Source organism: Nycticebus coucang, chromosome 1 (assembly GCF_027406575.1).
Source record: "Nycticebus coucang isolate mNycCou1 chromosome 1, mNycCou1.pri, whole genome shotgun sequence".
NCBI lineage: Eukaryota > Metazoa > Chordata > Mammalia > Primates > Lorisidae > Nycticebus > Nycticebus coucang.
In genome coordinates, this window is record NC_069780.1 from 184,725,302 (window position 1) to 184,739,538 (window position 14,237).

Genomic DNA, 14,237 nt, shown 5'->3' on the forward strand with positions numbered 1-14,237 from the left:
ATAGGGAATATTTCTCCACTGAATGTTTTTAATTGGCTTGTCAAAGATCAAATAACGGTAAGTAGCTGGATTCATCTCTTGGTTCTCTATTCTGTTTCAGACATCTATCTCTCTGTTTCTGTGCCAGTACCATGCTGTTTTGATCACTATCAATTTATAGTACAGGTCTGGTAGCGTGATTCCTCCTGCTTTATTTTTGTTTCTGAGTAATGTCTTGGCTATTCGAGTTTTTTTCTGATTCCATATAAAATGAAGTATTATTTTTTCAAGATCTTTAAAGTATGACAGTGGAGCTTTAATAGGGATTGCATTGAAATTATATATTGCTTTGGGTAGTATAGACATTTTAACAATGTTGATTCTTCCCAGCCATGAGCATGGTATGTTTTTCCATTTGTTAACATCTTCAGCTATTTATTTTCTTAAAGTTCCATAGTTCTCTTTATAGAGATCTTTCACGTCCTTTGTTAGGTATATTCCCAAATATTTCATCTTCTTTGGCACTACTGTGAAAGCAATAGAGTCCTTGACTGTGTTTTTGGCTTGGCTATTGTTGGTATATATAAAGGCTACAGATTTATGGGTGTTGATTTTGTAGCCTGAGACATTGCTGTATTCCTTGATCACTTCTAAAAGTTTTGTAGTAGAATCCCTGGTGTTTTCCAGATATACAATCATATCGTCTGCGAGGAGTGAAAGTTTGATCTCTTTTGACCCTATATGGATATCCTTGATCGCCTTTTCTTCCCTAATTGCAGTGGCTAAAACTTTTATTACAATGTTAAAGACCAATGGAGACAATGGGCAACCTTGCCTGGTTCCTGATCTAAATGGAAACGATTTCAATTTAACTCCATTCAATATGATATTGGCTGTGGGTTTTCTGTAGATGTAGGTTTTCTGTAGATGGCCTCTATTAGTTTAAGAAATGTTCCTTCTATACCAATTTTCTTAAGTGTTCTGATCATGAAGGGATGCTGGATATTATCCAAAGCTTTTTCTGCATCAATTGAGAAAATCATATGGTTTTTATTTTTTAATTTATTTATGTGCTGAATTACATTTGTAGATTTACGTATATTGAACCAGCCTTGAGACCCTGGGATAAAGCCCACTTGGTCAGGTGTATAATTTTTTTGATGTGTTGTTGGATTCTGTTTGTTAGGATCTTATTGAGTATTTTTGCATCAATATTCATTAGTCATATTGGTCTATAATTTTCTTTTTTTGTTGGGTCTTTCCCTCATTTAGTGATCAAGGTGATGTTCGCTTCATAGAATGTGTTGGGTTGTCTTCCTTCTTTTTCTATATTTTGGAAGAGGTTTAGTAATATAGGTACTGGTTCTTCTTTAAAGGTTTGGTAGAATTCTGTTGTGAAGCCATCTGGTCCCGGGCTTTTCTTTTTAGGCAGATTTTGTATAGTTGATGCTATTTCCAAACTTGATATAGGCTTGTTCAACGTTTCCACTTCATTCTGGCTAAGTCTTGGTAGGTGGCGTGCTTCCACGTATTGATCAATTTTCTCAGATTTTTGTATTTCTGAGAGTAAAGTTTCTTGTAATATTTTTTAAGGATTTTTTGAATTTCTGAGGGGTCTGTTGTTATTTCGTCTTTACCATTTCTGATGATGAAATTAGAGATTTTACTCTTTTTTTACTGGTTAGGTTAGTCAAAGGTTTATCTATTTTATTGACCTTTTCAAAAAACCAACTTTTTTTTATTAATATTAAATCATAGCTGTGTACATTAATGTGATCATGGGTCACCATACATTGGTTTTATAAACAGTTTGACACATTTTCATCACACTGGTTAATATAGCCTTCCTGGCATTTTCTTAGTTATTGTATTAAGACAATTATATTCTACATTTACTTTGTTTCACATGTACCCTTGTAAGATGCACCGCGGGTGTAATCCCACCTGTCATCCTCCCTCTGCCCATCCTCCTCCTCCGTCCCCTCCTTCTCCCCCATCCTACCCTCCTTCTCCCCCTTCCCCCTATTCTTACGTAATAACTGGGTTATAGCTTTCATATGAAAGCCAAAAATTAGTTTCATAGTAGGGCTGAGTACATTGCATACTTTTTCTTCCATTCCTGAGATACTTTACTAAGAAGAATATGTTCCAGCTCCATCTATGTAAACATGAACAAGGTAAAGTCTCCATATTTCTTTAAAGTTGCATAATATTCCATGGTGTACATATACCACAGTTTATTAATCCATTCGTGGATCAGTGGGCACTTGGGCTTTTTCCATGACTTAGCAATTATGAATTGGGCTATAATAAACATTCTGGTGCAAATATCTTTGTTGAAATGTGATTTTTGGTCTTCTGGGTATATACCTGGAAGAGGAATTATAGGATTGAATGGCAGGTCTAAAAAACCCAACTTTTTGATTTATTGATCTCTTGTATAATTCTTCTGTTTTCGATTTCATTTAATTCTGCTCTAATTTTGGTTATTTCTTTTCTTCTGCTGGGTTTAGGGTTGTAATGTTCTTCCTTCTCCAGTTGCTTGAGATGTCTTGTTAAGTTGTTAACTTCCTCTCTTTCCATTTTCTTAAGGAAGGCTCGTAGTGCTATAAATTTCCCTCTTAGGACTGCCTTTGCAGTATCCCAGAGGTTCTGATAATTCATGTCTTAATTGTCATTTTGTTCCAAAAATTTGGTAATTTCCTTCTTAATGTCATCTATGACCCATCTATCCTTCACCACAAGGTTATTTAGCTTCCATGTTTTTCTGTGATATGCAGGTTCCTGTTGTTATTGAGTTCAACTTTTATTCCATGATGGTCTGCGAAGATGCAAGGAATAATTTCTATTTTTTAAAATTTGCTGAGGTTAGACTTGTGACCTAGGATGTGATAAATTTTGGAGTACATTCCATGGGCTGATGAGAAGAATGTGTATGTAGTTCTGTTGGGATGAAATGTTCTGTAGATGTCTGTTAAATCCAGATGTTGAATGGTTAAATTTAAATCTAAAATTTCTCTGCTTAGCTTCTTTTTGGAGGATCCAATACTGCTAAAGGGGTGTTAAAATCTCCAACTACTATGGAACTGGAGGAAATTAAGTTGCTCATGTCTGTTAGAGTTTCTATTATAAATTGAGGCACGTTCTGGTTGGGGGCATAAATATTAATAATTGAAATCTCATCATATTAAGTGTTACCTTTAACAAATATGGAGTGCACATCCTTATCCTTCCTTATTTTGGTTGGTTTAAAGGTTACTGTATCTGCAAATAGGATTGCAACACCTGCTTTTTCTGCTTTACATTTGCCTGGAATATAGATGACCATCCCTTCACCTTGAGTCTGTATGTATCTTTTAAGGTAAGATGAGATTCTTGTATGCAGAAGATATCTGGCCTGAGTTTTTGTATCCAGTCAGCCAACCTGTGCCTCTTTAGAGGACAATTTAAACCATGCGCATTAATTGAAAATGTTGATAAGCCTTTCGAAAGTCCGGTGGACATTTTTAATCCTTTTGCGACTGTGGAAGTTAGAATTTGATCAAAATTTTCTGGGTGAGTTTACTTTTGTGGTGGAGGATTATGCTGGTCTTTATGGAGAATAGGTCTGAGTGTACCTGGAGAGCTGGTTTAGTTATGGCAAATTTCTTCAACATGTGAATGTCATTAAAGTATTTAATTTCTCCATTATAAATGAAACTCAGTTCAGCTGGATACAGGATCCTGGGTTGAAAGTTATTTTGTTTTAGGAGGTTAAAAGTCGATGACCATGCTCTTCTAGCTTGAAAGGTTTCAGCTGAGAGATCTGCAGTTATTCTAATATTCTTGCCCTTGTAGGTGATGGTTTTCTTATGTCTGGCAGCTTTCAGAATTTTCTCCTTCATACCCTGTTTCCCTGAAAATAAGACATCCTCCGAAAATAAGACCTACTTACAGGAAAGATAAGATGTCCCCTGAAAATAAGACCTAGTGCATCTTTGGCAGCACACCTTAAAATAAGACACTGTCTTAAAATAAGATACTGTCTTATTTTCGGGGAAACAGGGTATTAACTTTCGTGAAATTGATTGTGATGTGTCTGGGGGATGTCTCATTCAGGTTGAGTCGTGCTGAAACTGAGTTCTGAAACTGTCTGCTATCTGAATTTCAGAATCTCTTGGCATTTCTGGAAAGTTCTCTTTCATAATCTCATGGAGAAGAATCTCTGTGCCTTGTGAAGCTACTTCATCATTTTTGGGGATCCCTATAAGACGAATATTAGTTTTCTTCAAATTATCCCAGAGCTCTCTGAGAGAGTGATCTGTTTTTGCCCTCCATTTCTCTTCCTCTTTGAAAATTTGGGAGCGGTCGAAAGCTTTGTCTTCAATGTCAGAAATCCTTTCTTCTACTTGCTCCATTCTGTTACTGAGGGATTCTACTGTATTTCTCAGATCTTTGAGGGATGCAACTTCTTGTCTCAATGTGTCAAAATCTTTGGTCATTTGGTCTTTGAATTCATTGAATTCTTGAGACATCTTTTGGTGTTGGAATTCTAATTTGATCTTATTTGCTTATTCTGAATTCGGTTTCTGACATCTCAGCCATTTGTTTATGCATGGGATCTTGTACTGTGTCTGCCTTGTTGCTCTTGGGAGAGTTGATCTATTCTGATTATTCATATTGCCAGAGTTTTTCTGTTGATTCTGCCTCATGATTGGTTTTCACCGTTGCCTTTGGCCGTCCTCAGAGTTAAGGAGGTGTTTCTCTGAGATTAAACCCCGACAGGATCACTATATTATTATTGGATCTTTGTAGGGAGTGACCCTGTGTAGCTCCTCTGGGACTGCCCAAGCCAGGGAGTTCTAGCTGTGGGAGTAGCTCTGGAGTGTGGCACACCCAGATCCAGCAACAGGGTGGGGTATGGTGTACATGGTTCTGTTGGAACCTGGTGCCTGGTGACTTTGGCATAGAGAGCCCAAGACTTCAGCATTCTATGGCCAGGAGAAGGGCTCCGCACATAGGCAGGGAGGGCTCTGGAGGAAGAGCGCAGGTCACACGGTTACCAGAGTCCTTGGCTGGGTGGATGTGCTGGTGCAGAGGCAGGGAGGGTATGAGAGGGAGGATGTGGGTTGCCCGGCTCCCTGAGTTCCTGGCTGGGTTGGGTCGAGGACCGGTGGGCGCTGGGCCTGGGCACAGGGCCTTGTGTTTGTTGGCAGAGTCCCTAGCTGGGGTGGGCGTGGGGAGGCCTGGTGGGCGAGGGTCGTTGGATTGTGTGGTTTCTGGTGGAGTCCCTGGCAGGGATGGGCACGGCTTGTTGGGTTGTGCGGGCGCCAGCCCCTTTTCACTTCTTTCTCTTCTTGCTTCTGGCATATTGAAGTCCTCCAGTTTTTTCACCTTGTTGTCTTTTTATCTCCATATCTTTTGGTAGATATGGTTTAAATTTTATGCAATCACTTAACCAATATTTAATGAATATTTAGCATCACATACCACCTGCTGGATAAAAGTGCTGTGGAAATAGTTTTGCACAACTTCAAAAGATGCTGTTCACATTGTAGCTTTTGTATTGACCGTCTTGTTTATCTGTGTCTCCTATGTCTATGTGTATATCACGTTGGTAGTTCCCAACGGAGGGGTAATTTTATCCCACGGGGGAGATTTGGCAATGCCTGGAGACATTTTTCATTCTCACAACCTGGTGGTGGGGCTGCTGCCATCTAGCATTTAGACATGGAGGATGCTGCTAAAAGTCCCACAGAGCACCCAGGACTGCCCCTCACACCAAGAATGATCCAGGCCCTACAGTCCTTGTGCTGGATCGAGAACCTGCCCATATGTCTGTGTGCATGTCTGTGTCTGCAACGCAACTTCCCCTTGACCCTCAGGTCCATATTTCCAATCTGTCCAGCACTGTCGTTCTGAGTACTGACTCACCTCGCAAAGCAACACACCCCCAAGTGCCCTCATGGCTGTGTTGATTTCACCTGGCGTGTGTCTTGGTGTCTGGGAATGCCACCATGGCCCCCTGATGCCACCACGGCCCGCTTGATGCCACCATGGCCCACCTGAAGCCACCAGGTTCACATCACTCCAGTCCACTTTCCACACTGCTGTCAGAATGATGGCTTTTTCCACAGACAACTAAACATCTTTCAGGGATTCTCCATAGACCTCAGATAACACTTAAACTTTCTAATGTTGTTTGCAAAATATTTTTATGATCATAGACTTCAGATAACATTTAAACTTTCTAACGTTGTTTGCAAAATATTTTTCTGATCTGATGTTTCCCCCATTTCCTATTATGTTTTCTAGTCCTTTTCTGTTCAGCCACCCTGACTGCCTTATGGTTTCCAGAATGTGCTGTTTTCTTATGCCTCTAGGCCTTTTGCCTGTGCAGAAAGGCCTCTATCCTCAGAGTGTGGTCAGCCTTCCTTTAACTTTAGGTGTAAGCTGCTGCCTTCTGAAAACTTTCCTGTCCTCCCACCCCAGGCTACAGGGGGAGGCCTCTTCTTTGTACCTTCTCTGAAGATCCCTAAAGCCTTGTGCATTTGGAGACCTGTACATTTGATGCTTCTGTAGCAACTGTTAAGCCATTTGTCATATCTACATTTTCAGCTTTCAACTTGCCAGCCAGACTGTGAGCTTTCTTAAGGTTGCTGGGTAGTGTAAGCCTCTATCGTGCTGGCACGTATGCGGGGTTTAATACATGTTTTTTTTGATTAAAAAAGGGATTCAGAGGGGCTATGTTTCCTCTTCCTAGTGGGAGCTACTGATTGGCATTAAGAATAGTGAGTTTGTTCTGAGAAGTAGATTGGAAAATGACTGTTTGCCAATGACAAAACAGTTGAATAAATTATGGTACATCTGTATCAAATATTTTGCAGTTATTACATAAGTTGGAATATTCTGTACATACTGGAAAGAAGTCTGTGATACACTGTCATGGGAGAAATGCACAAAAAAAATTTATGGTAGGATTTAAGTATAGATGTGTATATTTGTATATGTTTATAACAACATAGAACATAAAGAAGGATGCTTCAAACTGTCAACATCAGTTCTATAAAGAATGCCTTATTATTATTTATTTATTTATTTATTTATTTATTTATTTTTTGTAGAGACAGAGTCTCACTGTACTGCCCTCGGGTAGAGTGCCGTGGCGTCACACGGCTCACAGCAACCTCCAGCTCTTGGGCTTACGTGATTCTCCTGCCTCAGCCTCCTGAGCAGCTGGGACTACAGGCGCCCGCCACAACGCCCGGCTATTTTTTTGTTGCAGTTTGGCTGGGGCTGGGTTTGAACCCGCCACCCTCGGCATATGGGGCTGGCGCCCTACTCACTGAGCCACAGGCACTGCCCCTTATTTATTTATTTTTGAAGAATGCCTTATTATTATTAACAACTGATAGTTAAAAAGTTAAGTACTGGTATTCAGAAATTAATCTTGAGACCAGACATGTACCTACAGACAAAAAAATAAAGACAGGAGATGGTGCGGAGAAATATTTAATGGCTTAGGAAAATGTTTATAAAAATAGGGAATTTTTTTTTGTTTATCTGATGAATGCTTATATGTGCATAGAAATAAGTCTGTAAAGATTTAGAAAAAATGTTAGTAATAATTTCTGGATGGCAGATGATTTTTATCTCTTCTTTTGGCTTCTCAGTATAATGCAATTTCAAAACAGCGAGCGTACCTTGTTTTCATAAGAGAAAAAAATAACATTATTTCTAAAAATAGAAGATAGTACATAACAAACTGTGCCATTAAGTTGTCTGTTCCCTGAACACCGAAGATTTGAAAAAAACAACAATAGTATGAAATTATCATAGGACGAATCCATTTGGAACAGCAGTTGCCATATAACATTTTTATTCTTTTCTTTTAGCAAAGACTGAAGGAAGAGAAGGAAGCCAGGCGGGCTCTTCTGGACGCCAGGCATGACTACCTATTTGCCATTGTGGCTTCCTGTTTGGACCTGAGCAAAACTGAAGTGGAGGATGCCATTCTCGAGGGGAATCAGGTTGGACGCACCCGACTGCTCACTGGTTTGATGGTGGAGGGCACAGACTCCATGCTGTGCCTCAGCAGGTGTCTGTTTTAACATGGACGGGGCTTTATTCTGACTCCATGCTGGTAGTGACAGAATGAGCTTAGGACTTTCTTGTTCTCCATATTAGACAAGAAAACCCATAACTGTCATTCTGAGATTCTGATGGCAAGTCTGTCTGCATCTCTCTACAGCCAATGAAGAGGGGCTCTCATGCTATTTTGGAAGCTGAGGTTGGGTCTCTTCTCAAGTTGCTGATTAATTGTGTGCATTTATTTTGTTCTAGGATTGGAGACTAAATTGTGCCATGATTTTCTGGCTTTGACTTTGGTTTGGCAGCTGAATTTGTTTTTTATTTTTTGATCCTAGTCTTGACTTCCGTTTTCTGCCATAATTTCTTTCCAAAACCCAGGGTGTGATTTGATTTTGGATGGGGAAGGCCAAGATATGGACGGATATAATTTCCTGAGCAGTGGGCAAGGCATGTCAGGAGCTCTATGATACGATTAAAAGAAAACTAATTATGCTCTAGAAAAAGCCAGCCAGCCCTTTTTGTTGCCAGGGTGCCACACTGTGTTGAGAATCCTTTTCGGTGGGAGGCTGACTTGTAGATGTTTAACAGATGACTCTGGGTAGGGTGGTGGAGGGAGGAGTCACTAGTTTGAGCATTTGCTGATTCCTGCATAGTAAATGCTTCTGCTATGGCTGTTTTAAGACCATCCCAAGGTTACTGAATGCTGAGTTGCAAGGAGTTGTGACCACCTGGATCTCAGGGGCCGGTACCCGCAACTCTAGCACCTACCGGTTCCACCCCTTCCAGCTGAGCTCCTCTGGTGGGGTTAACAGGAGTCAGGGGAACAATCAAGGGTGGATCTCACTAAAGTATGTAAACTCTGGGGTGAATCAAGTAGGAGCTGAGGACGTGTCCTTCCCTTGCCCTTCTCCTCATAGCTAACATTTGAACGTTTACGGCGTATCAGTCTCTGTTCTCAGTGCTTTTCATTTATGATCTCATTTAATCTTCATCCTACCTGGAGTGAGGTAACATTATTCCCCAAATGTGGAGGCTTAGAAGGAGACAGGGTCCTTTGGGGAGACAGCTCAAGATTTGAAATGCTAGATGCCACTCTGCTTTCCAATTTAGGCATCCAGATTTGGGACCGTGCAGGTGGAATCCATGGGCAAAAGTTTGGATCTGTAGGAATCCCAGGCTAAACTGCTATTCAAGTTCAGGATGCAGGAAAGTCAGAACCTAGAGGTTCCAAGAAAGCACTGGCTCATGCTCTCAGGCAGGGCTAGAGGGAGCGAGGGTCATTCCCGGCTGTGATGGAATGACAGGTCCCATCCTGGCTGGACGGGTCCCTCCTGCTCAGCCTGTGGCATCCTCAATTAAGGAAAAGTAAGAAAGAAAACAGAGCCACCTACTTCTCCTTGTGCAATAGTTCAACATTTTGTCTGTAGTGTGGTGGAAATGGAGGTGGGGGGGCCTTATTGTCACACTTAAAATTTCAGGCTAGATTTTACCTTTTTAAAAAATTATTTTAGGTTGTATAATACACATAACACACAATTTACCACCTTAACCATTTGAAGTGTGCAGTTTGATATGTTAAATACATTCGCTTTGCAGTGCAATGGATCTGCAGAACTCCATTAATTTATTTGTTTATTTATTTATTTTTTTACCTTCCAAACAGAAATACTTAACAGCAACTCCCCAGTTCCCCTTCCCTCCAGGCCCTGGCAACCACCAGGACCTCCTGGCTAGGAGCTTGGCTGCTCCAGCTGCCTCATGTCCATGGGGTCCTGCAGCATTTGTCTTTCTGTGATTGGCTCATTTCACTTAGCGTCTGGTTTTCAGGGTTCACTCATATTGAAAATGTCCCTCCTCATTAAGGCTGAATGATATTTCTTTGCATATGGAGACTGCATGTCACTTATCCATTCACCCCGGCTTCTAGCTTCTGTAGAAGCTGTCGTGAGCAGTGATGTGAACGTAGGTGCACAAATATCTCTTTGAGACCCTGCTTTCAATTCTTTGGCCTGTACACGCAGGAGTGGAATGGCTGGATCTTGTGGAAATTCCATTTTGTTATGTTCTGAAGAACCTCCTATATTGTTTTCTGCAGCAGCTGCCCCATTTTTCATTTCCACCAACAGTGCACAAAGGTCCAGTTTCTCCCCATCCTTACCAACACTGGCTGTGTTTTGCCTTTTTTTTTTTTTTTTTATTGTTGGGGATTTATTGAGGGTACAATAAGCCAGGTTACACTGATGGCAATTGTTAGGCAAAGTCCCTCTTGCAATCATGCCTTGTCCCCATAAAGTGTGACACACACCAAGGCCCCACCCCCCTCCCTCCATCCCTCTTTCTGCTTTTCCTCCCCCCCCATAACCTTATTGTCATTAATTGTCCTCATATCAGAATTGAGTACATAGGATTCATGCTTCTCCATTCTTGTGATGCTTTACTAAGAATAATGTCTTCCACGTCCATCCAGGTTAATACGAAGGATGTAAAGTCTCCATTTTTTTTAATGGCTGAATAGTATTCCATGGTATACATATACCACAGCTTGTTAATCCATTTCTGGGTTGGTGGGCATTTAGGCTGTTTCTACATTTTGGTGATTGTAAATTGAGCTGCAATAAACAGTCAAGTACAAGTGTCCTTATGATAAAAGGATTTTTTTCCTTCTGGGTAGATGCCCAGTAATGGGATTGCAGGATCAAATGGGAGGTCTAGCTTGAGTGCTTTGAGGTTTCTCCATACTTCCTTCCAGAAAGGTTGTACTAGTTTGCAGTCCCACCAGCAGTGTAAAAGTGTAATGGTAGCCGTTCTAATGGGTGTGGAGATTTCACCCTGGGTCTTCTCATGAATTTCAAACTGAGACTGTTTAAAAGAAGCACTTCTTTTGGTAGCAGGCAGTTGTCAGACCTCTGTACTTGGATGCTTGTGAGTGGGACTAAGTTGCAGGCGGCTACTGGAGGGAGCATTTGGAGTCAGACATGCTCTCCTGGCAGTTTTGAGGGATTATTGCAATTTCATATTAATTATCTCTGGTATGTTAGACTGAATTTTAAGAAGGTTTATTCTCTCCTTCTGATCCGCTGTTGACTGAAAACGAAACATTCATCTACATTTATATCTGCCTTCAACAGCTCAACGCGTTAGCTCATATTAACAAAAAACGGAGGGACAGTCCCTTGTCAAATGTGCATATGTAGCAAATATTTCTGTGATTGATCAAATTACATTTTTGAATGGAATCTGCCAAGGTGAGACATTTTACGTTGAAGGCAGTGCTCCCTTCTATGAAACATGCATTTGACGTAGTCTTGTTTGAAGAAGAAAGATGATAGTAATTTCACTTTTTTATACCGACAAGGTTGACTTTGAGTACAGCTACTGATTTAGGACAAAAGTCGTTACCTTGCCTTTTTTTCCTCCCCAGATTGAAAGAATCGATCAACTTTTTGCAGCTGGAGGTCTCCGTCACCTCATGTTTTACTATCAGGATGTGGAGGTAGCAGAAACAGGTATCTAAATTTCATGTGCCATTACCCGGAAACGCGTTGTTAGGTTACGCGAGGGTGGCTTGCAGAAGAAAACCACCATGAGAACTGCCCTCTTCCACCTGTGCAGGGTGACAACACGGGGAACCATGGGTGGGGTGGGACCGTGCTGGGGGGTGGAGGGAGGTTCTGTCTTCATCACAAGGATACAGGACTGATAATGGGATTTAGCCTGGTTCTTCTGACTTTATTAGGGATATTTTATTTTCCTTGTTAGGCTGTGCTGACAATAAGGGAATAATAAAGTGTGGGATGTCTAGAGGCTTCCTCTTCTTATAGTCTAGTTCCTCCTGTGGAATTATGTTCTAGATCTTCTAATGGCATTTCTTTCTCTGTACAAGCATTATTTCTTTTTAACACAGGAATTATCCCCAGTGAGTATAATGTGATTTTTTTTCAGTTAAACATCACATTAGGTTTATTTTCTACTGACTCTGTTTTAAATGAGTAATATCAAATCACAATTTCATCATTTTCAGTTAAAAAAAAAAGTGCCAATCTTTCTATGGATTTGGTTGGCATATCCTGTTCTGCTTTTAAGTGGATTAATGTAACTTTTTTTTTTTTTTTATTGTTGGGCATTCATTGAGGGTACAATAAGCCAGTTACCCTGATTGCAATTGTTAGGTAAAGTCCCTCTTGCAATCATGTCCTGCCCCCATAAAGTGTGACACACACTAAGGCCCCACCCCCCTCCCTCCATCCCTCTTTCTGCTCCCCCCCCATAACCTTAATCGTCATTAATTGTCCTCATATCAAGATTGAGTACATAGATTCATGCTTCTCCATTCTTGTGATGCTTTACTAAGAATAATATCTTCCACGTCCATCCAGGTTAATACGAAGAATGTAAAGTCTCCATTTTTTTTAATGGCTGAATAGTATTCCATGGTATACATATACCACAGCTTGTTAATCCATTCCTGGGTTGGTGGGCATTTAGGCTTTTTCCACATTTTGGCGATTGTAAATTGAGCTGCAATAAACAGTCTAGTACAAGTGTCCTTATGATAAAAGGATTTTTTTCCTTCTGGGTAGATGCCCAGTAATGGGATTGCAGGATCGAATGGGAGGTCTAGGTTGAGTGCTTTGAGGTTTCTCCATACTTCCTTCCAGAAAGGTTGTACTAGTTTGCAGTCCCACCAGCAGTGTAAAAGTGTTCCCTTCTCTCCACATCCACGCCAGCATCTGCAGTTTTGAGATTTTGTGATGTGGGCCATTCTCACTGGGGTTAGATGATATCTCAGGGATGTTTTGATTTGCATTTCTCTAATATATAGAGATGATGAACATTTTTTCATGTGTTTGTTAGCCATTCGTCTGTCGTCTTTAGAGAAAGTTCTATTCATGTCTCTTGCCCATTGATATAAGGGATTGTTGGCTTTTTTCTTTTTTTTTGGATCCTGATTTTTATTTTAATTTAACCATACAGAATAATTATTTTTCCTGTGCCTTAAAATGTTCTTTGAAAATAGGATTTTTTTTTTAATTTTTTTTTTTATTGTTGGGGATTCATTGAGGGTACAATAAGCCAGTTACACTGATTGCAATTGTTAGGTAAAGTCCCTCTTGCAATCATGTCTTGCCCCCATAAAGTGTGACACACACTAAGGCCCCACCCTCCTCCCTCCATCCCTCTTTCTGCTTCCCCCCCCCATAAACTTAATTGTCATTAATTGTCCTCATATCAAGATTGAGTACATAGGATTCATGCTTCTCCATTTTTGTGATGCTTTACTAAGAATAATGTCTTCCACTTCCATCCAGGTTAATACGAAGGATGTAAAGTCTCCATTTTTTTAAATAGCTGAATAGTATTCCATGGTATACATATACCACAGCTTGTTAATCCATTCCTGGGTTGGTGGGCATTTAGGCTCTTTCCACATTTTGGCGATTGTAAATTGAGCTGCAATAAACAGTCTAGTACAAGTGTCCTTATGATAAAAGGATTTCTTTCCTTCTGGGTAGATGCCCAGTAATGGGATTGCAGGATCGAATGGGAGGTCTAGGTTGAGTGCTTTGAGGTTTCTCCATACTTCCTTCCAGAAAGGTTGTACTAGTTTGCAGTCCCACCAGCAGTGTAAAAGTGTTCCCTTCTCTCCACATCCACGCCAGCATCTGCAGTTTTGAGATTTTGTGATGTGGGCCATTCTCACTGGGGTTAGATGATATCTCAGGGATATTTTGATTTGCATTTCTCTAATATATAGAGATGATGAACATTTTTTCATGTGTTTGTTAGCCATTCGTCTGTCGTCTTTAGAGAAAGTTCTATTCATGTCTCTTGCCCATTGATATAAGGGATTGTTGGCTTTTTTCATGTGGATTAATTTGAGTTCGCTATAGATCCTGGTTATCAAGCTTTTATCTGATTGAAAATATGCAAATATCCTTTCCCATTGTGTGGGTTGTCTCTTTGCTTTGGTTATTGTCTCCTTAGCTGTACAGAAGCTTTTCAGTTTAATGAAGTCCCATTTGTTTATTTTTGTTGTTGTTGCAATTGCCATGGCAGTCTTCTTCATGAAGTCTTCCCCCAGGCCAATATCTTCCAGTGTTTTTCCTATGCTTTCTTTGAGGATTTTTATTGTTTCATGCCTTAAATTTAAGTCCTTTATCCATCTTGAATCAATTTTTGTGAGTAGG

General features: G+C 40.4%; 1 protein-coding gene across 1 annotated transcript in view; it reads left to right on the forward strand.

Moving 5' to 3' along the window:
• The first annotated feature begins 5,688 nt into the window (after positions 1-5,688).
• The window catches only part of DNAH5 (dynein axonemal heavy chain 5), a 237,582-nt gene continuing 229,033 nt past the window's right edge, over positions 5,689-14,237 (forward strand). The window contains exons 1-4 of the mRNA XM_053599003.1: positions 5,689-5,794; positions 6,342-6,474; positions 7,859-7,988; positions 11,471-11,555. Coding sequence (XP_053454978.1) covers positions 5,689-5,794; positions 6,342-6,474; positions 7,859-7,988; positions 11,471-11,555 — 454 coding nt within the window. The remainder of the gene's footprint in view (positions 5,795-6,341; positions 6,475-7,858; positions 7,989-11,470; positions 11,556-14,237) is intronic.